The sequence below is a fragment of the Perna viridis genome, chromosome 11 (assembly GCF_037379345.1).
Source record: "Perna viridis isolate PV_CMFRI_1.1 ecotype Kerala chromosome 11, ASM3737934v1, whole genome shotgun sequence".
Lineage (NCBI taxonomy): Eukaryota > Metazoa > Mollusca > Bivalvia > Mytilida > Mytilidae > Perna > Perna viridis.
The window spans coordinates 18,476,871-18,500,761 of NC_142455.1; the positions used below are offsets into that span (position 1 = coordinate 18,476,871).

The 23,891-nt window shown below is 34.0% G+C and overlaps 1 protein-coding gene across 4 annotated transcripts in view; it reads left to right on the top strand.

The window, feature by feature from the left end:
• LOC148603211 (uncharacterized) overlaps positions 1 to 23,891 on the top strand; it is a 42,635-nt gene that overhangs the window by 11,095 nt on the left and 7,649 nt on the right. For 3 of the 4 annotated variants that reach the window (XM_088553009.1, XM_088553008.1, XM_088553011.1), the window contains exons 2-7: positions 4,967 to 5,119; positions 7,108 to 7,220; positions 8,705 to 8,848; positions 9,350 to 9,443; positions 9,769 to 9,893; positions 20,112 to 20,245. In XM_088553009.1, the coding sequence (XP_088409135.1) occupies positions 4,995 to 5,119; positions 7,108 to 7,220; positions 8,705 to 8,848; positions 9,350 to 9,443; positions 9,769 to 9,893; positions 20,112 to 20,245 (735 nt within the window). In that variant the 5' untranslated portion in view covers positions 4,967 to 4,994. Of the gene's footprint in view, positions 1 to 3,827; positions 3,913 to 4,966; positions 5,120 to 7,107; positions 7,221 to 8,704; positions 8,849 to 9,349; positions 9,444 to 9,768; positions 9,894 to 20,111; positions 20,246 to 23,891 lie in introns of those variants that run through there. The other variant, XM_088553010.1, reaches the window with a different exon arrangement.

The following is a 23,891-nucleotide window of genomic DNA, read 5'->3' on the forward strand; positions in this document are numbered from 1 at the left end:
CATGCCAGGGGTACGCCATTCCACCACCTGGGGCACACATCCCAGTTGCTCTGTGGGCAGAGCGCCTAGCCCCCGGCTAGGTTTCTGAGCACTATTTAGTCGCCTTTTACGACAAGCTTAGCGCTGCTGCAGGCCTATTTTTTTAACACCCGGACCTGCACGGGGCGTATTTGAACTAATAGAGAAATTCGCACTTACAAAGCTTCTGGTCCATGCTCCCAGTTTTTAGTGGAGTCCGAGTTGCTCATTTGCTTTTAATTACTTTATGTTCTTTGTTGTGTATGTCTGTTTTCCATGTCTGGCTATAGTCCCTGAATTACATTCTTTTGATTACCTCTATAACATTGGTTCCCTTGATTACTCTGTATCTATCAAAATAGAAAATTCGAAATTTTACTCAAATGTTAGATGTTAAAAAATTATTTCAGAATGTGTTTTTTAAATATTAACTTTCTAATTTTACATTTCGGTACTTCAAAGGTCAAGGTAGGCCTTCTATTTCGGACAGCTAAAATTTAAAAGTTTTACCAACTGCTGCGAACGACACTATTTACTAGTTTTTTCTTCAATATAGCTATATAGCTATTGATTCTAGTATGAGATTGAATTTGAGCTGGTCTGCTGTAAAAAGTTTGGAATTTTCACACCAATAAAGGGAAATAAGTCATACAAAAATGATACAACATTTTTTTCTTAAAAATCATGATTGAACTTTCATGCCATTTTGTTAGAGACGATATCACAATCGATGCGTACGAAATCGATGTTTCGATAGAGCTTGAAATAGGCATTCCATCGGTATATAATTTAGCTGTATAAATTCCGGTGCATTAAATTCTCAAAAATCGATAGCCGACTATCCTACTATAAGGATCTTGTGCAGGAGATTTTTTTTCAAATTGACTACATGAATTATTTACACGTAACTTGGAAACATCATTTTGTAAAGACTCAAGAAGAAAAAGTTGATGATGTATTTTAGTCCAAGGTTTTCTTTTCTTGGTTTTAAATCGCAAGTGACGCCAAAAAGGTTAGATTTTATTAAAAAATTAATATTTCATTTGCATTGACTTCAAAGACATATTAAGGTAGAAGTTTTTAAGTATTTTATTTATTATAGTATGGTTATCAACATTTTTTGTACATAGTGCTCATATACCCCACTGACAAGATAAAGGATGTCAAAGATACGAGACGCTGTGGCATTTGAATTTCGGAAACTGACATTTTTGCCTTCTCTCGTAAAATGGTCAATTTCATGGTAAAGAATAATTTGAATTTCAAACGGAAAACTTTTTTTCGCTCATAAAAAAGAGCAAAGCTTTATTAAAGATCGGTTGTTGAAATAAAAATTAAAATATTTTGAAAGTCTTCCGTATTATCCTACTGCAAATTTGACCTTTGATCTGAAATAAAAAAAAAATCCCATCATAGGAGAACTTGTTCCCACCGAAAAAGCACTATTCGTCTGTTATGTATCATATAGCTTAATGTTAGGTGGGTTCATTAGAAATGAAACTTTGAAAGTCACTCCCTAATATATTTCGGCTGGGTAATGGGTACTCCCTACATACACTTTTTGTATATACGCGGTGTGCTCTTTTATGGGTCCATTCTTCAGAAATTTTGCATAGATTTGGGTATCTTTCTGACTTCGTAGACATATATTTAGTACCCCTTTTTCTAATTATATCTGATGGATGGGTGTCATTATACCAAATGATGTCATATATAAAAATAATGAGTCAAGAGATTTTGGTATTATATTCCAGGCTTAAGCTCACACAAATGTAGATATTGCTTTCATTTAAAAAAAAATGCACACTCCTGTCAACATGTACCATAGTACCCCAATCTTCCGATAAATTCCCTTATACAATTAGTTGATTCAACCCTGAAATGATAATTTTATCTGTTAATATTATTTAAATCATTGATTAAATCTTAGAATAGGTTACACCATGGCGTTTTTAATTGACATACTTATAATACCTTTATAAATTTGAAGAATAAGAAAAATATATATATATATTGACAGAAGGCAAGACTAGTAAACATCAGACTTTACTTTAAAAAGAAACCAGCGCTAACACTTACAGTATTTTGGATTAAATGAAAAAAAAGGTACCCCTCCCCTACCAAAACATTGCTTAAATTGACATATTTTTCCATGTCAAAACCCCTAGAGTATTTATGCTTCAGTCAAAAATGACTTATTCGGTATTTTCTGTTTAGTATTATCACAATTAATTCTTCTGGGGTTCTTTTGATAACTTGTGATTTCCGTTGTTAAAATTCATCCAAATTAGCAACAAAAAAAAAAGGATTTTCGATTATTTCATTCAAAATCACATAAATTTGACTCACATTATTGCTCGACTGAAACGTCTTTAATTTGGTATCATGCGATAGATAATTTAATTTTCTACATAAATAAACCACGACAATCTAATTTGAAGAAAAAATTCCAACAAATGGTAAAAATATTACCCTCAGTATCAAACATATTTTTCATTCACAGCACACCGACACTGTAAAACTCTTGAAAACAATTTTGCCATTCACAATTAAAAAAATGATTGCCCAACATATCTGATCAATATGATATTTATTTATATCAGTTGACTTCGTTTTCTAGACAAGAAAAGTTCGAAGAATAAAAAAAACCTACAAATGGGGGTTGAGAGTAATCAAGGAAACCAAGTTTATAGAGGTAATCAAAAGAATGTAATCCAGGGACAACGACCGGACATGGAAAACGGATATGCACAACAAAGAACATAAAGTAATTAAAATCATACATACAAAATAACAAAAGCAAAAAATGAACAACTTAGACTCCACTAAAAACTGAGCATGGACCAGGTGCAGGGTAAGCGTCCTCTGCTTTTCTAGAAACACCCGCCGAGTTGCTTATAAAAAGTCCAGGGTAGACAAACGAGGAAAGGAAAACCATGACCCAATGACATGTTGATAACCATACTATAATAAATAAATCAATTTTCATGGTGCAGATGGATACACCATAACGATTAAACGTCTGTGGTGATGACTTCCATGTTGTTGCAACATAACCCTGTTCCAGAAGCCTATTTAATGGAGTTCTAGCGCGATACAAAAAGTCTGCGTAGTCCCGGGAAGCTCTGGCATAATGTATGAGTTGTGATATGAACACTCCATACACAGGTGGTGAAGGGATGTTGCCACAGATGAAAGTTGACAATTATGAATGAAAAGTCATCAAGTTGTCGTAAAGTTTGATCAATAGTTTTCCTTTACCATCGATTCCTAAGTGTAGGTCAAGGTATGAGGCTGACCTTAAAGTGTCTGTAGTATCCTTTATCTCAAGTTCTTTGGGGTAGATGCGATGTATCAAATCCCCTTAATATTAGGATTATTTAAAGATAATACGTCATCTATATAGCGGAAACTGAAATTAAAGGATCTAGCCAAACGATATTCTTTCTTTCGGATCAGATCAGTTATAAAGTCAGCTTCATAAGAGTGAAGAAATAGGTCAGCAAGTAAAGGTGCACAATGTTGAAAAACACGTCCACCACACTGGACAAATATGTTGCCGATTAAAAATTCCAGCATCTTTTAAACATCTTCCTCTGTATATTTTGAAGATGATTTGGAATTATTTCTTACAAAGAACTATATATTTGAATCTAGGTGTACCACCTCTTTTGGAAAAACAACGATGTATAATGTTTGTAAGTCGGAATTTTAACTTAGTATGGGGAATAGAAGTATACAGTGTTGAAAAATCATAGGTTGTAATGCTATCATATTCAGATAATAATCTTGAACCCTTTGTCTCCAAAACACCTTTCGAATTTTTCAGGATCCAGATTGAATTATTACCACTACGGGAGTAACAAGTGTTGTGGTAGGCCTTTTTTGACAGTTGTAAGTATAGAAGTTAAAAGTTTTGAAAGAGGTTTCGTGGTACATTTTGCAGATCCAGCTATGAAACGTTGTTTGTATGGATTCTTGTGGAGTTTAGGAATCCAGTACATAGACGGTAAATCACAATCATCGTCTTTGGTAAAGTTTGTTTGTTTGTTTGTTTGTTTGTTTGTTGTGGTTTAACGTCCGAGCAGCAATATTTCAGCTATATTCAGACGATCCTTGGTAAAGAGACCAAAAGATGATAGCACAGATTTATGGTTTTATACAATCTCTTCGTTGGAGACGGCTGTGGTAGCAGTATAGGTCTTATCACAGCGATTATTTTCTACGTCTACCTCTGATAATAAACATTGGACGTATGACGTTTTGCAGAAAAAACAATGTTTTGTTTTTGCTTTGTCTGCTGGTACGACAACATATTTGTCATGTATAGTAGACAGTGATTTTGCTACATCGGGGTCTTTGAAAACTGATGTAGCCTTTGCACTCATTGACATACTTAAAACTTTCATTCGTTTCAAAATTAAAGACCTCACGGCCTTTAACCACTCTGACAGAAAATCAATGTCTTCTTGCATAGTCCTCCACGGCATCCATAAGAACTTTAAAGTTATAATTCCAATATATGGAGCATGGTTCAAGGTACGTGGGACCTTTAGAAAGGATAAAAAGTGGTAAAAAATGACCCAAAAATGCTTCAGTTTATTTTTGAACAAAAGAAAAAAGATTCGTAAATAAGAGGTATAAGGGTACCTGAAAATCACATTTTTGTAGATGAGTGGCGGGTTCAAAGGGGTGAGGGGTGGTACCTCTATTATGTCTGGAAAAAAATGGAATATAAGAAAATGGGCCGTATTTTTTCAAATTATTTTAGCATTAAAAAAATGAGGCAGAAAAAAAATATCACAAACAATGAGTATTAGGACATGAAGGTAAACGACATTGGAATCTTAAGGCAAAACTTTGGAAGCATGGATGGGATGCACCGGGAGGATTCATTTTCGTCGTTTACCTAGGCGTTGTGTTTTTTTCGAGTGACTTTTTTTTTCAGCAAACTTTCAGGACTGAAAATAAAGAAAATGGTCATACAGTTATGCGCACTACTACTTCTGTTGCTGTTGTTTACTGAGGGACACTGTCAATGTTCTGGAAGTGCTTTAAATCTTAGTGTAGGGTTCATTCCTGTATCGTTCAAGCACACAAGGTAAGTATGGGTAAAACAGTAAAGATACTTAAGAAAACTTGAACAAATTAGTGAATATAATAAACAGTATAAATGGATCAAATATTTCGAACAGAATTAAACATTTTGTAATACCGATTGATATTTTAGTGATTGATAGTAGAAGTGTATATTTGGACACAAATGAATACCTATTTACTAATCAAAGCGAAGCGAATGTCATTATCTTGCTGATAAAGAGCGCAATTTTCTACAATTCGTTCAATGATCTCAGATGGCTTTGGAGAACCGATCATGAATATATAAATATAATGTCATCACTACATAAAAAAATATAAAGTACACCTTTTGTGTGTAGCGTCCTTTTTTTTTGGGGTGGGGGGGGGGTGGGGTGGGGGGTTTGGTTGTCCTTTAGTTCGCCAAATTTACTGGCGTTTGGAATCTTGCCACTTCTGGTGAAATATTTGATCTAATTTTGCTGAATTTTATGATAGAGGCGTTTGTTTTCTTCGCTTTATGATTAATAACATAAAAAATATGGTTAAAAGATGAAAACGGGAGTCTTTACTGTACATGATAAAAATATCCGGCCGTATAAATATGTGTGTTTCATCAATATTTAATCTACCACAGTGAGGCACATGGAATGCAGTAAAACTGTTGTTTCTCACTCAGGTTATGCAAAGTCGGTTCGTACTATAAATTCACATTTATTTAGACGAGAGAAAAAAATTCAAATGCTTATTACAATTCTTCATAAGTTAACACAGCTTTCTTTGTTTTGGTCGTATTATCGTCTTCTTGGACGGGTAGGTATATGTGATACCACATCACGGGTTATGTGACATGAACAATATTGTCTTTAACATCTGATTAGTCGAAAGTTTCTCACATTCCCGATGAAGCCATAGACGGACGATCGACAGAATTTGTAGAGAATTTTCCGAGGACTATCTCTTCAGACATCAGCAGCATGAAAAGCTCACATGAAATATGAATTACTAAAATAACAAAAAATAACATTTCAATTTCGACAAATATAGTTTTGCACTAATTGTGAGCAAGACCAAGCAAAACTAAAATTTAAACCGAACAATGTTGCAACCAATGTTCTGTATCTGCATCACAAATTGTCCACGGCCTAGTACCAATATAGCATCTGCTGAGTGGTCTGCTTTGGTAACGCTACTACGTGGCCCTAAGACTCATAACAAAGCAAACTACATCTTTAACTATATCAATATACACCATTGGCGTATAAATTCGACGATGTCACACCCTCATATTAAGATGCTGGATTGAAAGCTTTTAACATTTAAGAACGTGTAAATTTAGAAATAAATCATGGAAGCTTTATCATTGTTTTACCACGGGCTGGCCATTTATGTCGTATTGTTTACACTAACACATACTTTATGTTGATTGGATTCTCATGAACAATTTTGAAATATTTGAAAAATGTATTTTAATCCCTCATTATTGAAAGAGAATCTTTATATCTATGTTTATCCTATGTAAACTTCCTACAAATACAGGATGCAGAAAAAATCATTGGTTTCTTAGTTTAACAAAAAAAATGACGAGTTGTGATATGTTTATGAAATTTCATTGAGTTCGGGTTGCTCATTTACTTTTGTTTCTTTGTACATGTTAGTTTGGTTATTCGTGTTCTTCTTTGTGTGCCCCGGTTTTCCCTGTCTAGCCTTTATCGTTGGATTATTCTTTTGATTTCCGCTAGAATCTTGCAGTTACATTGATCACTCTTAACAAGCGAAATGGGAAAGGGTTCACCTGTACTTTTCATGTTCTATGGATTTTCGGTTACACCCTTATTCATGTATCAAAATTAATCTACACCCAATATTTTTTGTTCATAGTGAAAGTTTGCAGTTAGTTCTGCATGTCTGGTTAGTCTTAAATCTGCCAGTTGGACCGGCTTGAAACAGTTACTGGTAACACTGGAGAATAGTGAATTCAATGTGCGAATGCCTTTTTTTCTGTTTTTTTAGTCAAAGCAGTATGACCTGTGAATGGTTAGTCTGGACGACAGTCAGTGATATGGGTATTTTCCTGGAAATTGAGACACACGGCAGTCCTGGTCAAAGTGTCAATGTGTCCGATGGTGAGTTGTCCAAGACAAATCCATGAAATATAGTTTGTGTCGTTTTAATTTGAAGTTGCCTCGATACGTTCTTTTCGCACATATTCGATTGTTTCCCATTTTATCAATCGCAAATCAAAACATCTAAACTAATAAGGCAACAGAGGGATCTAATCTATTGCTTACCTGAAATTCAAAACTCAAAATCACGAACAAAGAAAGAAACACAGACATGATTCAAACCCGCAGAAAATACCTGAATAATGAACTTTTTGTTTTATTTTGGCCCGTCGGTCTCAATTGTTGTTAAATATTATGTATTGAAATATAATCATTTCGATAACAACTCCATCTTAGCATTTTAAATTTTATATAGCAAGGCGAATAATCTATTAACTTTGTTATTCCGTCGGTAGGACTGGAATTCGTTCCCTTCTGACATCTATGGCAGCATTGCCTATCCAGAGTTTAGCAATCTAGACCACATATGGTTTCCGCTGACCTGGTTATTCCCCATCAACGTTTTAGTCTAGGGTTTTCCTGTACTACCGAACACGTTAAATTACAAGAGTATCATATATAAGATTTAAGACACCTCTAGAAGTACAAATTTACTGAATACATAATGTTGTAGTAATGATTGTTTCTACACGATTGTTGTACATGAACTGTACTTCTGTACTCTTATTTTTTTTTACCAAAGACCTTCTTGTTAAAAGTGTACGTTATATACGGTATGGGAAAATGCAAATTAGTGTTAGGCAGATTGCTCTCTCCAGTTGTGTTTTCTAAAAGTCAGACCACAATTCGTCATGCTCGTATTTTTACCTTGTTTCGTTCCTGATGCCCGTATATTCGTTATCTTGTCTCGTACAGACATTTGGACTCCAATTGAGTAAACGGTTTTTGTCCAATAGTAGGCTTAGTCTAGTCAACTAAACTATGTTAATATTTTCATTAAAAATAAGGGTAGGTGGTGCACTATAAACATCTATAATATATCGTTGTATGTATAAATACTTCTTTTAAGACTAAGATTTCATATGCAGTGATTGAAGAGAAGATCACAATTATCATGATTACAAGTTCTTGTTTCTGGGTTAAACGTTAACTTCCAATACTAATAGGAACATGTACACGTCGTACCTAAGAGTGATATAAGAGATGTAACATTAGTGATGTGGCATTTGTGTCATCGTGGTGTTTACCTTTATTTCCGTTTATTTGATAAATTTTAGAGCATTTGGTCAGAGTAAGGTCTTTTCCATTCCATGACATTGTTAGAGCACCCGTATCATGTGTTTTTGTATTGATTTTACCATGGCAACTTCTATAAGAGACAAGAAAAAAAAAATAATTGAAGAAAATTTCCATACAAATAAATAAATTCTGCGTATCGATGCTCATTACTTTTCTTTTGCTCCTACCCGATGTTTTTACTTCAATTGTTTTTGTGTTTTTTTTTTTAATATTTTATTATTCATATACTACATTATGCTTTGTAGGAACATCAACTTTCATTTTGAAATATAATTCGTCGATGAGAGGTTTATATCGACCACATTCAGGGCATATACATATTTTATATACCTCAACTTCCCCATCCCATCAGTGGTTTAATACACGTATGATTGCAGGAGACGATTTCTGTAAGTAGCTTTAGTAATGTTAAACAATTAAAGTAAATACAACCTTTTTTGAATATTGAAAAAAAAAAAAAAAAAATTCTTCGGGACTTCAGTATAGCATTGTGTCTTATAGTTAAGCATGTTAGATATTAATATTGGTCCGAGTTTGAACACTTTAAACTTTATATTTCTCTGTATGAAAAGTCCACTATTTGAATCTCTGTATCACCGGCTTTGTTCAGAAATTTTTCAATAGAATGTAAGAAAAATAAGGTTTTTGACAGAGTTCTCTAACCTTAAAATGTTCAAGGGCATTTAGATGAAACCATAACTCAATTTACCAAAATGACATGGCAAATCTTGTCTTTTTTCCTTGATTCTGATGGTGCTAATAGTCAAATTAAACTTTCGTAATGGTGTTTTTATTCCTACTATGTTGCATCCACTATTTAATTCTTACATAGACTGACATTTACAATTTGTGCCAAGCATTGTAATAATATCTGAATATTTTCGATGCAGCTGGGACAGGTTGCAACAAACCAAGACAGATTTTGGAAGCAAGTTCATCAGAACAGTATTTGTCAACTCCAAGATACCCATCTTTTTCTTCAATGTATGTGTGTATTTTATTAGTATTTAACATCGTTTACATTCTTTGTCGTTTATTGACTTAAAGTAACTTGTCAATTTAATTCAAAGTGTGTATATTTCTTTTTCAATGACTTCACCAAATGCTTATGATAGCAGTGGTAACTTTTTAACTGCAAATAGGAAATTTTGCATTATAGGTAGTGTTTAAAGTTAGCTGCATTGTTTAAAACCACAAATTTAGGATAACTCTAGGTTTTCTATGAATGTTTTTATTTTTCTTATTACACATCACAACTGTTACATATACCATACGATGTCTTAGCTTCATATATTTTGATGCAATCTAGACTTCCAGAGATTTGTAACTGGACAATTAAAACCTCCAACAATGCTGCTTTGACAATAAATATAGAGTATTTGGAATTGGACCCATATGAAGCTTCAAATGCCTTTTTGGAAATATGGGAATCCGGTAAGTTTATGAATGGAATAATTGGGAAAAGTGATATTAACTGATGATGCCAAATTGACTACACTGTGATACAAGCTGTTGAAACATGCCATTGTGTTATAACCTGAATGTCACATGTAATTGAAAACGAATCAACTTCGACCACAATGTATTTTCTTTCTATGAACCCTCTGTTTGGGTTTTTCCTGTAAAATTGTATATACTCCTTTTTCCAGTTATCCGTCCCATTTCAAAGGAATTTGTTTATCTTGTTGACCATTTACCTTTGGTTTGTACTGTGGTTAACATTACATGGTTTTGACGCTTACTCTACCGATGCACCTGGTCTTTGCTCACAGTTTTTAGTGCAGTCCGAGTTTCTCATTTGCTTTTGTTATTTTGTATGTACAATTTTAGTTACTTTATGTTATTTGTTGTGTGTGTCTATTTTCCCTATCTGGTCTTTGTCCCTGGATTACATTCTTTTGATTACCGCTATAACCTTGGTTCCCTTGATTACTCTTTGTTTGGTGATTCCTTGACCCGTCCATATAAAATTAATACACTGCCTATGGTAAGGTTATTCATTGTGTAGAAAATCCAATGGATCAGACGATGCTTTTTTGGTCTACGTAGGCTTTATTTTTATTGAAAATAGTCCTTTCTGTATTTAGATCTGTACTTTTCGAAAAAAAAAAAAACACATTAATCTCCTACCAGAAAATAAAAGCAAATCAAACCAAAACAAGAACGATAATACTTGCTACTACTTGCTAACTTCATGTATACGGGGGATAGTGGGGGACTTGGAATTTAATGTGTGGAATTGAAGGGAATGGGAATTTTGTATGGCGATTTTTAATGGGAAGAAGTAGACAAATTAGTTTTTAAAGTATTACTTTATATGAAAAATATTTAAAAGTAAAAAGAAATAACAGTTAAAATGCTGAAGATTCTATAAATGTGGTCATCAAATATGATTAATTAATATTTGACAAATGAAAATGCAATGGGGATGTCATGATGGGAATTTTGCTATCGAAAATGGGGGTAGGAACAAATAGGAATCGGGAATTGTATATGGTGTAAATTGAAAAAAAAGTATTCAATTCAAGATGTGTACCTTGTCGGTAGGTCATAGTTGAGTGTAGATGAATTTTAAAGACAAAATATAGATGTATTGATTGAAATTTCATTTAAGTTTATCTAATTTTAATTACATACGAGTGTTAAAAAATGACAATCTTTAGTTATTTATCAGTTGAATTAAAGGTAATGTATCCAATAGACTGTCAGCATCTCAACGAAGTCCTACAAGGATGATTAATATTGCTTTGAAAGTGAGATTCTTGTTTAGTTATCTTCTGTACCTTTCGTAATTTTGCTACTGATAATAGTTTTTGTCTTTAAACTGTGTAAAGGTTCCGAGATAAAAAAAGTGTAACTTGTTTTTGATGGGTTTTTTTTTTATTACTACTCTAAGGATTTCTTTCGATGTGGATGTGAATAAATGTTGTAACTAGCGAGTTGATAGTGTGTAAGGTGGAGAATTTACTTTCTAAGACTAATCGAATGACAAAAAGAGTGCAGTCGTCCATCTGAACAGTTTATATCAGTTTATCAATGAATTTACCACTACTAAAAATATATATTTTAAAAGTTATGATGCAAAAAGATTGAAATTGTTACAAATAACTTGTAAAGGTTTAAAGAAAGAGTCTTTATGTGTAATTATCTTAAAAGATAGATAATTTCAAAGGGAGGTAATAAATAATAATTATCTTTGTTTCGATTCTACTAAGACTAATATATTTACAACAATTTCAAAGGGAGGTAACAAATAATAAAAATAATAAAATATACTTTGTAATGCCATTTGTTGATACGGCGCTTTGACCGCGAAAGTATAATAATTGTATACAAAAACATATTTTATTATCAATTATATGAAACTGCATTAATCGCGGTAAAGCAGTTCTTTTTAAAACATGAAAAAGATCAAAAAGAGTGTTTATAAGTAACCAAAAGTGATACACCCACCACGAAGAAAATTCGTTGTATATAGTACTTAATTTCGACAGAGAATTTTTACGAATTTTGAAATATTTAGAAAGCTTCAGTCATGTAACAGAAGTGTAAATTAAAAAATACATGATAAATTTCTCGGAATAATTTTCTTGAAAATGGTATTTTTTTTTTATTTCAGACAAAACTAGAAATTCGGTCACGAGTCAAAAAGAACCACTTGAAGTTTAAATAAACATTTTTGATCAATTCAATATATTTAATCTTTTGTTACACTTTATTAGGCACACTTCTATTTGTTAATTAACAATACAAGACAGTAAGTCATGCACCATTTTTTAGAGTTAAGTTGGACAACTCATACAAGGAATAGTTTGACCGCTTTGACCTACGGGACATTTTTGTTGACCAAGTACCATACAAACATTATGCACTTTTCAGATTGTCTCTATCAATATAGGTTTTTCCCTTTAAATGCAAGAATGACAAATCTGTGTTAAGGGAGATAAATCAAAGTGCGTTAACGTATCATTTCCCCGCAAGTTCGTAACGCATAGACCTAGTTATTTAGATTTATAGCCTGAAGTGGCGTAACAATATGTCGCATACTCTTCGTGCCAAATCCATTTTAAGAAATTGCGGGGGAAAATAATCAAAGAACAACTGTTGCAAAACAACTGCTGAGGTCTTCCCCTAAATTTGCCCCAAACCACGAAATAAGAAGTAGCCATCTTAAAAGTGAAATATATATAAACATTATTTTCTCATCAATGAGACGAATGAATGTTTTAAGAAGGTCAATGAGTGTCAATGCTACATCAGTTTTCAAAGACCCCGATGTAGCAAAAACATTGTCTACTATACATGACAAATATATTGTCGTACCAGCAGACAAAGCCCAAAACAACATTTTTTTTGTATGCAAAACGTTTTATATGCAATGTTTATTATCAGAGGTAGACGTAGAAAATAATAGCAGTGACAAGACCTATACTGCTATCACACTCTCAAAAGAAAAAAAAATTGTGGAAAACCATAAATCTGTGCTATCCTCATTTGGGCTCTCTACCAGGGGCGGTAACTGTGATTTACCGTTTATGTGCTGGATTCCTAAATTCCACAAGAATCCATACAAACAAAGTTACATAGCTGTATCTGCGAAATACACCACCAAGCCTCTTTCAAAAATTCTAACTTCTGTACTCACTACTCCCGTAGTGGTATTAATTCAATGTGGATCCTGAAAAATTCAAAAGATCTTTTGGAGACAATCAGTTCAATACTATTATCAGAACATAATAGCATTAAAACCTATGATTTTTTCAACACTGTATACTTCTATTCCACATACTCAGTTAAAATCCCGGCTTAAAAACATTATACATCGTTGCTTTTCCAAAAAAAGATGGTACATCTAGATACAAATATATAGTTCTTGGTAGAGATCCCATATACTTTGTAAGACATAATTCCAAATCATCTTCCAAATATACAGAAGAAGATGGTAAAAAAATGCTGGAATTTTTAATCGACAACATATTTGTCCAGTATGGTGGACGCGTTTTTCAACAAACGGCCGGCATGCCAATGGGAACAAATTGTACTCCTCTACTTGCTGACCTATTCCTTCACTCTCTTCGACTTTATAGCTGATCTGATCCGAAAGAAAGAATATCGTTTAGCTAAATCCTTTGATCTCTGTTTCCGCTATATAGATGACGTATTATCTTTAAACAATCCTAGTTTTGGGGATTTGATACATCGCATCTACCCCAAAGAATTTGAGATAAAGGATACTACTGACACTATGAGGTCAGCCTCATATTTTGACCTGCAATTAGAAATCGATGGTTAAGGAAAATTACTGACCAAACTTTACGACAAACTGGATGACTTTTCATTCAAAATTATCAACTTTCCTTTCATTTGTGGCAACATCCCTTCAGCATCTGCGTATGGAGTGTTCATATCAAAATTCATACGTTATGCCAGAGCTTGCCGAGACTACGCAGACTTTTTGTATCGCGCTAAAACTCTAATAAATAGGCTTCTGGAACTGGGTTATGTTGCTACAGGATCGAAGGCATCAATACAAAAGTTTAATGGTCGTCATCATGAACTCGTGGATCGTTACGGTGTATCCATCTGCGCCATGAAAACTGATTGGCTCAATGTGTCAAAGTTTTCCTTTCTTCTTTCGTCTACTCCGGACTTGACTTTTTATGAGCAACTCGGCGGGTGTTTCTAGAAAAGCAGAGGACGCTTACCCTGCCTGTACACCTGGTCCATGCTTCCAGTTTTTAGAGGAGTCCGAGTTGCTCATTTGCTTTTGATACTCTGTATGTATGATTTTAGTTATTTTATATTCTTTGTTGTGTGTGTCTATTTTCTGTGTCTGGTCTTTGTTTCTGGATTACATTCTTTTGATTACCACTATAACCTTGGTTCCCTTGATTACTTCTTCATGTGAGTTACATATACCTTAATAGACAGTATGTCGTGAAAAGACTATGTCATTCGTTGTAAATAAAAAGATACATTGATAGAAAAATAAATGAATAAATAATAAAAATTCCACGCAGTAGCATTAATGATTAGATAATTCATTTTACGTACTTTTTCTGTCGTATCGTTATCCTGGAATCACCAAAAGATACATAAGTCGACCCAAACACATTTTGGTTACCTTTGATAGTTTTTTTTCACAAATATTAATGTTGAATAAAATGCACTAGATTCTACATGTTTATGAAATGTTTTATTACAGTGTGTCATTACAATGTCAATTCAACAGACCCTTTTTGTACTACCTGATTCTGATTCCGCGAAAAGAAGCATGACCCCCTCTTTGACATATTATCTTGGTTCCGAGCAAACCCATCATCGCTCTGTCCCCTTTATGTTAGACTTTAATAGAAGAAGCAGTGGTTACCAATGTAAGAGTATTCGATATAAGGCGGTATTACAATTTCGATATCACAATTTCTCATTAATGTCAGAGCTAGAAGCGACTATTCAGACCTCTTAGGTCGCCACCGGTGTTTTTTTAGATTTTCATCCAATGCTATAAGAAAATACGTCTCATACGCTGCCTTAAAAGTTTTTTTCTGCACTCCATATCTTGATGAAAACTATTCTGTATCTGACAGACAGATTAGATATGATGGATTTTCATATGTCTTCAAATACATTGTCTGTTGTTTTTACTTGTATATGATTATTTCATCTTGAACATGACGCACTTGTCTTAAAAAAATGAAACTTGTGTCTAGTTCGTTAGTTTAATAGAATCTACTTCAGCACAATCCCAGTCGTCCACCCAAAATCAGACCGTATTAGCTCAAGTAACAAATGCCCCATCTGCACTAGTTCAACCCGCACATGTCCAACAGCCCGCACAAGTTCGATCCGCAAGTTCTCAGCTCGCACAAGTTAAACCCGCAAATTCTCAGTACGTTCATGACCAACATAGCTATACACAGTCACAGACAGAAACGTACTACAATACATCTAATTCCAAATTTCGTGAGCCAGAATATCCAAAAACACAAAGTTTACTAGAGTTCATAAATACGACAATTGCCCAAGTCGAATCTTTCGAGGTTTAACCGAAATGTAATGTAATGGCAGCCATTTTGGGATTCCACCCTAAGCAATGTTCAGAAATTCTGATAATTGAAATAACCTCTTCATGACGAGGACTTGAAAACAGTCACAGGATTCTCGCTTACACATGCTAAATATGAGAAAGCTATCTCTTTGCCCTGGGAAAGATAGACAAAAGTACATGCAAGCTTTGGTCGATATTCCAACGCCAAAGAATAATTTATATAAGATAAAAACCCATTATGATGAAATCGAAATACGCATTCGAGGTTAAGAGGCATTAGGACAAAGCGATTAGACATACGGGATGTTTCTTGTACCGATCATTCCCAACAAACCACCAGGTGAAATCCGTAGAAATATTGTTAGACAGAATAGATCGACAGACTTAGATTTGATAGAGTTACGTCGTGCAATTTTTGACAAACTGTACATTATAAATGCAGAAAATCGAAAACACGAAATCGAGACACTGCATCGACCATAAACGCATAGAAAGAAGTAATAATAGAAGAAGCTCAAACCTTAATGACAATAAACATAAACTTAGTTGTGCATATTATGAAGAACCATACTCGTCTACTAATTGTTACAGATCATAATGCTTGGTTGTCAATCGTGAAAAGAGATCGCCTTTACTTTTACTGCTTAAAACCTCAAAAACTTGTAGCAAGTGCAAGAAGCGTCATCACACCAGCATTTGCAAAGAAAGTGAGTAGACACAGGAACAGTCTAAGACAAGAGGAGAAGAAAAAGTAGGTACAATAGAACACAACTCGAAGGAAATGGGCAGTATCCTCCACTAAAAATCATCATGACGTGTTATGTTTGTTTTGTTGAAGACACCAATAAACCCAGTAGTTGTAGGACATTATTAAAGCAAATATATTGTTTGATGAAGGAGCACAGCGATCATATATTATCCAAGAACTAGCAGATAAACGGAAACTCAAACCAGTGGAAGCGAAAGTATCAATTTATCAGGATTCAACGATAAGGGAATAGCACGAAAGTTGGATATTTGAAAACCGGTGTGATATATTCTTTGTCAAGAGAAAGAAAAATACCCCATCCGAGTCTTGATCGTACCAGAAATCGCAGCACCGATGACAACTTTCGTCCGACAGGCATCAACTCGGTCATATTTGTCTGGATTAAAACTAGCACACTTGAGATTTCTATCCTAGTAGGAGCCAATTACTACTGAGCAATAGTAGAGAATCATATTATCAAAGGAGACTTGTTATCCTGAATGCTTATTTCGTCTACTTACAATCTTGAGACTCAGAGAACATTTGTGATGAATTTGATGGCCACTAAAAAATCTGAAGAATGCTATTGAGATCGGTTTTGAAAAACTGAGTCGGTAACTACTGAGAAACATTACATTGATCACCAGACAAGGCATTTCAGAATGCATATGAAGAAAAGCAGTAACATTACCGTGGAACGGGGACCATTCTACGTTACTGACAAAGCTGTTGCAAAGCGAAGAACAGAAAACGTAGTAAAACGACTGAGCAAGGAACCCAAATTACTTGTAAAATATGGAGAAATTGTGGCTGAGCAGGAGAAAAGGGGCTTTATAAAGATGATTGATGCTACTAATGTAAGCGAGGAACCGACTAAAATTCATTATATACCTCTCCATGCAGATGCAATGAAAAAAGATTTAACACCAATGAGTTGTATACGATTGCAGTTGTAGAGGAAACCCAGAATTACCGAGTCTAAATGACTGTTTGGTATGTGCCCGCCAAGTTGATCTAGTGGAGTCCGAGTTGCTCATTTGCTTTTGTTACTTTGTATGTATGATTTTAGTTACTTTATGTTCTTTGTTGTGTATGTCTGTTTTCCGTGTCTGGTCTTTGCCCCTAGATTACATTCTTTTGATTACTGCTACAACCTTGGTTCCCTTGATTACTCTTAAATTATACAGGGACAACATCAACATAATCCGTTGCGACGGGAGAAGCAATAATGTTCTAGTAATTGAATCAGCCAAGTTTCCGGTTCTGTTGTCTAGGAAGGATTTATATTCGATTTTTTTTTGTATTAAATACACACGCTAGAAACCTTTAACATATGCATCAACAGACCTAAGCGATGATTAATTACCTTCAACGTCGCATATACTGCACGGGAAACGAATTAGAACTAGAATTAGAAAATATGAAGCGTGAAAAAGCTAACCAACAATGTCCTATTCAATCACGTATCATTAATGATTTTTGGAACCGTGGGAGACGAGAATATCTTACCTCACTTAGGGAACACCACAAGCATACAGGAGTAAAAGTCTGTGATGTCGTGAAAAATCACGACGACACACCTAGGACAATCTGAAAGATAGCTATTATAACGAAAGTATTTCATGGATGAGATGGACTTTGTATGTCTGCCATTGTACGCCCTAAAAATGGTACGACATCTAGACCAATTAGCAAGCTATGTCCAATCGAACTCTTATCGGACGTGGAAGATGAGACATCTAATGATACAAGTCTAATTCTGAGCCGATGAGCAAAGTCTGATGCCAGGGAGACAATTAAATGATGGATTCAACCTAGATGCAAAAACTTGAGAACATTTTAAAATGCGTTTATTCAATGAGACTTTTTTCTAAATCCGTCTTTAATTCAGTTTTCACAAAGCTAATTGTTATTCATTTACAGAGAGACAATTGCAAAGTTTGATATTTTCCTTTTTATAATGTTCTCTTTATATTTTTACTACGTAATGTGTTTCATTGCACGCCCCGGTATGTCGGGGATTATATGCTCCGCTCATCACATTTCTTAGTACCAATACAAGTATAGAAGCAACGTGGCGTTCTTTTGCATTTATATTCATGTTTATAGTGCATGATTCAAACAATTCTACGATAAGAACTATTGCGGTGGTTAATCAACTTTACGGTGTTAACGCTGATATTGCCATTTGTTATACGAACTTGTATTTCCCGCTGTATATACATGGTTAGTTAGCCTGCCTAGACAGGTATGTTGGGTCAGGAATTAATTGACAATGCAGTTTAGCTGACCACTTTGTCGTGTTAAATGGATTATATATCATTTGAAAAAAGAAGGATAGTAAACGTAATTATAACTACAACTGATTTCAATAGTGGGCAGTCCTCACACCGGTAAAAAAATCAATTTGAGACTGTGTAAGATAAAACGCTTCTCCAAAAGTATATCGTATATCGATCTTGGTAGGTGTTAAAACACCCGTGTTATTTGGGGGGGGGTAAAAAAGAGCAAATTATGTATTTCTGTTCATAGACTGATGCTTAAACTGCATGCATTAAAGCATTTAGGTTCAAATGGATTGACATTTGACAAAATGGGTATGAGTAAAATGCTAGGTATCCATGTACAATTCTAGTGTTAACTATATGTCACCGCATTGATTTGATGTGGTGTCTATATATTCATAATTTGCAGTGATATTTTTATATAAAATAAATTCATTATTTCATCCTTATTTCGTCAATCATTCATTTATTATATTTAGTATATTCATCTCTGACAACACGACAGTTTTCTACATATGATGATAGATTCGCGCGTAACACTCTATTGAATTAAGGTCTCTATAAACTCTAGATACAGAGAATTTATAAAAAAAACAGGCAGTCTATGATCTGTTTAATACTTTTTTATAAATTTATAGTTATTTTAGACATGTAATGATACTTTTATTGAAATAATTCGTTATCTATATGCTTTGAGAGAAATATGCCAGGTTTACATTTTCTAATGAGCCAATATGGTATTTGCTATTATTGTTTTGAGATATATATTCAGTTCTGATAAATATATCAACCTTAGCTAGACCATTTTTTATTGTGGTTGATTTTAAGTACTTCCATATTTGTGGGTTAGATTTAAATACTGCGGCATATATAAAACAACTTTGGAACATCATTCTTATTTAGTCTTGGTAGTCCCAACAGAGTCTCCAGTTGTTTTTAAGACATCTTTCGAAGTTGATAGATTTTCAGTCAAATTACCAAATTGTAAGCACTCATCTCTTAGAAGAGTGAAAGTGTAATCTACGAAACCGCGGTTCTAGCGAAAATCAAAAGAATGTAATCCAGGGACAAAAACCAAGCATGGAAAACAGACATACACAGCAAGGGGCATAAATTAACATAAATAATACAAAGTAACAAAAGTAAATGGGCAACTTCAATGATGACGACCATAAAACTTCTGAAGTGATGACTTCAATCTTGTAGCAACATAACCTTATTCCGGAAGCCTAACTGTAAGAGTCCTAGCGCGATACATTTTTTTGTTGTTGTCAAATTGATTTTGTAACATGAATGTTGTATGATCGAAATTGCATTATGTACGAACTTTTTGTTTTTACCATATTGGTTTGACTTTGGATTTTTTTTCAATATAAACTGTCACTTGGGTCATTTGCTGTCGGATTTCGGGACAAGCAAAGTATAAATAAAAATAATATTTAAATAATAATTAAATATAAAGTATATCAGATTATGCTTGCATTCGTCAGATTTCTTTTAGTAGTATTCTATTGCTTTCTGTATGCAATAAAACTCTTTGGTAATTTACATATTTTATTGTTGTGTTATAGAGACCTTGGCAGCAAACCTATGTTGCGTGTTGAATTCATCCTCCTATACAATAAATGGCCCATTGGTCATCCTCACACTTTACACGAAGGAGATTCGAGCAAATGGATTCATCCTTACTTATAAAGAGACGAGGGTAAGATTTGTATCAAGAATAATTTTGAATAAAAATAATCAAAATGTAATCAAAGGAACCAAAATTCTAGCGGAAATCAAAAGAATCAAAAGAATAAGACAAACACAATAAAGAACATAAAGTAACTAAAATAATACATACAAAGTAACAAAAGTAAATAAGCAACTAGGACTTCACTAAAAACTTGGATCATTGACCAGGTGCACCGATAGGGTATGCGTCCTTATCTTTAAGTATTAAAAAAATAAATGTAACATTCAATATGACCTCTGTTATAATTGAAACCCATGCTTTACTCAATTAAACAAGATATTAGTGTATGCACTCGAGGAAATTAAAATGACTAGTCATACCCAACGGATACCCCTTTGATAACCGAACTCCACTCGTTAGAGTACATTTGTACCCAATTAATTATATCCTCTGCATCATTTGCCAACTCAATTAATTTGGCAATATATGCTTTTCTATGTAGATCATTTAACTTACGGTAAAACATTGCAATAAAGTCTTAGTTAGGGACGAAGTTTGTACCCTGGGAACATTGATTGTCAATGAACAGGCAATGTTTACATTTCTTAATGTGGTGCCAATTTCAGTAAACAACTGCACTAAGCGACCATTTTGTGGAAATATTTATTTCAGAATATTATATTAAACATCAAGTTTTAGTGACAAACGATTATCATACGTGCAGAAATAATTTGGAATACATTAAATCAATCTTCAGTTATTAGTACACGAGACTCATGGTTTCCATTTCTTTCTTGGAAGCCTGAATGTATGTTGCTGTATATTGTCTTTTATAACTGCAAGTGCAAATTTTCGGCAGGCTATATGAGTCGTATGAAATATAAAAGTAAACAACAGAATTAAAGAACTCATAATGACAAATCGGAGTGTCATATAAATAAGTAATTGAAATGGCAATGTTAAGAATAAAATGAAATTTGCAGCTATGTTCCTCCTATGGTAAAGGCATTTCCATATTTAATAACTAAAACAGGACATCCCGTTCCCATATAACTATAAAACAGATACCTGTTTTTTTCACATAAGGCTTCATTGAAGTTCAGTTACTGGATATATCATTCCTGCATTATTCTAGTGAATTGCATTTTGATATGAATAAATTAACCTTGAAATATAATAGGAAATATAATATTTACAGAGCTTTAAATTACAAAATATATCATTTTAATTAAACCGACGATTCTTGATTATTCCAACACCAGTGTCTTTCTACATGGTTCAAGTATGATGTGAATGGAAATGAGTATTTCCCGACCGATACATCGGACAGACAGATTTTTATGAAAGCGAAAAGGAGAGAGCCAGGAACCCAGTACGCGGCCCTGTAATTAAAAGATAGAAAAAGTGAATTGAATCTTTATAATTCCTACACTTTGTAACAAATTAGAACTAGTTTTGTTTGTTAATGAATACTCAAACAGTTATTGTCATGTAGAACAAAGCATAGCGTGTTTAAAGTAGCATGCAACGAAAATTGCCGACATTACCACCTTTAGTATAGTTTTATAAATAGACACTAAAATTCCTGGGCGAAAAACGGTTGATTTTCACTTGTTTATTTCTCCTAATAACGTAATTTCGGAACCGAAAACGGATCAACTCAGTCAACTGATGTAGAATACAGGCATGACAGACGAGCACTGAAAAACTTAAAGTTAACGGTTTTTGCATCTGATATTCTGTACAGCTAAATGTTTAAGGTAGGTATTGTACAATTGTAATAAGCCCCTGTACCATGTATTAACTTTAATGTGGTTATTGTCAGATTTATGTTGGTACCTGGAAGTCACTGTAAATTGAAGTTAAATCCTTGAGAAGATACCATACATTCATTTCCGCTATATAGATGACGTATTATCTTTAAACAATCCTAATTTCGGGGATTTGATAGATCGCATCTACCCAAAAGAACTTGAGATAAAGGATACTACAGACACTGTGAAGTCAGCCTCATATCTTGACCTACACTTAGAAATCGATGGTAAAGGAAAACTATTGACCAAACTTAACGACAAACGTGATGACTTTTCATTCAGAATTGCCAACTTTCCTTTCATCTGTGGCAACATCCCTTCGGCTCCTGCGTATGGAGTGTTCATATCACAACTCATACGTTATGCCAGAGCTTGCCGAAACTACGCAGACTCTTTGTATCGCGCTAGAACTCTAATAAATAGGCTTCTGTAACAGGGTCATGTTGCTACAATATTGAAGTCATCACTACAGAAGTTTTATGGTCGTCATCATGAACTCGTGGATCGTTATGGTGTATCCATCAACACCATGAAAACTGATTTATTCAACGGATCATGGTTTTCTTTTTCTCGTTTGTCTACCGCGGACTTGACTTTTTATGAGCAACTCGGCGGGTGTTTCTAGAAAAGCAGAGGTTGCTTACCCTACCGGTGCACCTGGTCCATGCTCCCAGTTTTTAGTGGAGTCCAAGTTGCTCATTTACTTTTGTTACTTTGTATGTATGATTATAGTTACTTTATGTTCTTTATTGTGTATGTCTGTTTTCCATGTCTGGTCTTTGTCTCTGGATTACATTCTTTTGATTACCGCTATAACCTTGGTTCCCTTGATTACTGTTTGAATGCAGAATTCAGATTTTCCCCTCAATATTTTCGAAATATTGCGTATTGATATGTGAAGTTGATGATAATCTACAGTGCTTCCACTCATTAGTTAACTCATAATCATACATGAAGAATCGTGAATTTTTGTTAGTACTGACTTTCCATGCAGAATATTTTAAAGAGATTGTTCTGAAAGGGTCATATAATTGATCTACACTTTGTTATCTAACCTTTCGTAATTACTTAATATGAGCAGACACTTTGCAGACACTTTGCGTTTATAAATAGGTTTTGTTTCAAAGAATTATAAAAGTATGGTGACTACGACTTTAATGCCTTCAAGAATGGAATCACATTTATGATCTGCATAAGATATGAAATGGCTTGTTTTTGCTATAAAAGCATATTTTTGCTATGTTGTTAGGCTTTAAAAAAATCCGCCACGCATAGGCAGATCCAGGGAGTGCTAGGCGAGATTGTGCTTCCCTTCAAAAATTGCAATTTATCATTTTAGAACAAAACTGGAAATTACGTCTCCCTTTTTTTAAATTACCTCAGCAGGATCAACCACTGACCATAACTATTCAATGCGGCCAAGAGACCCTTGTCCTCTTATACTTAAAAAAATGTGATTTTTGTTTGGTAAAAAAAAAGAAAAATCTCTTCAACGTGAGAACACCCCCTTTATACTTAAAATTCCGTGATCCGCCGTGTGATTTTATTTCGACCAACATATTACCCCCCCCCTCCCCATAACCACCACCACCATTTAAGGGGTTATTTTTCATGCACTGTCGTGCGTTTTGTTTACTTATTAGTTCTTTTATTTCTTCATACTGCTGTTACTTTGGTACATTGTGGAATATTTTGCGTCTTCTTCCAAAATGGTACATTCTGTAGCTATGTTTAAGTGTGTTAGGCTGAATGGTTGAAGTATATCATAAAGTAGTTCCCCATTGTGTTAATGACGAAGTGTCGATATGTATTGTTGTACATGTATGCAATGAAACAATCCTATTTTGTTATGTACATTT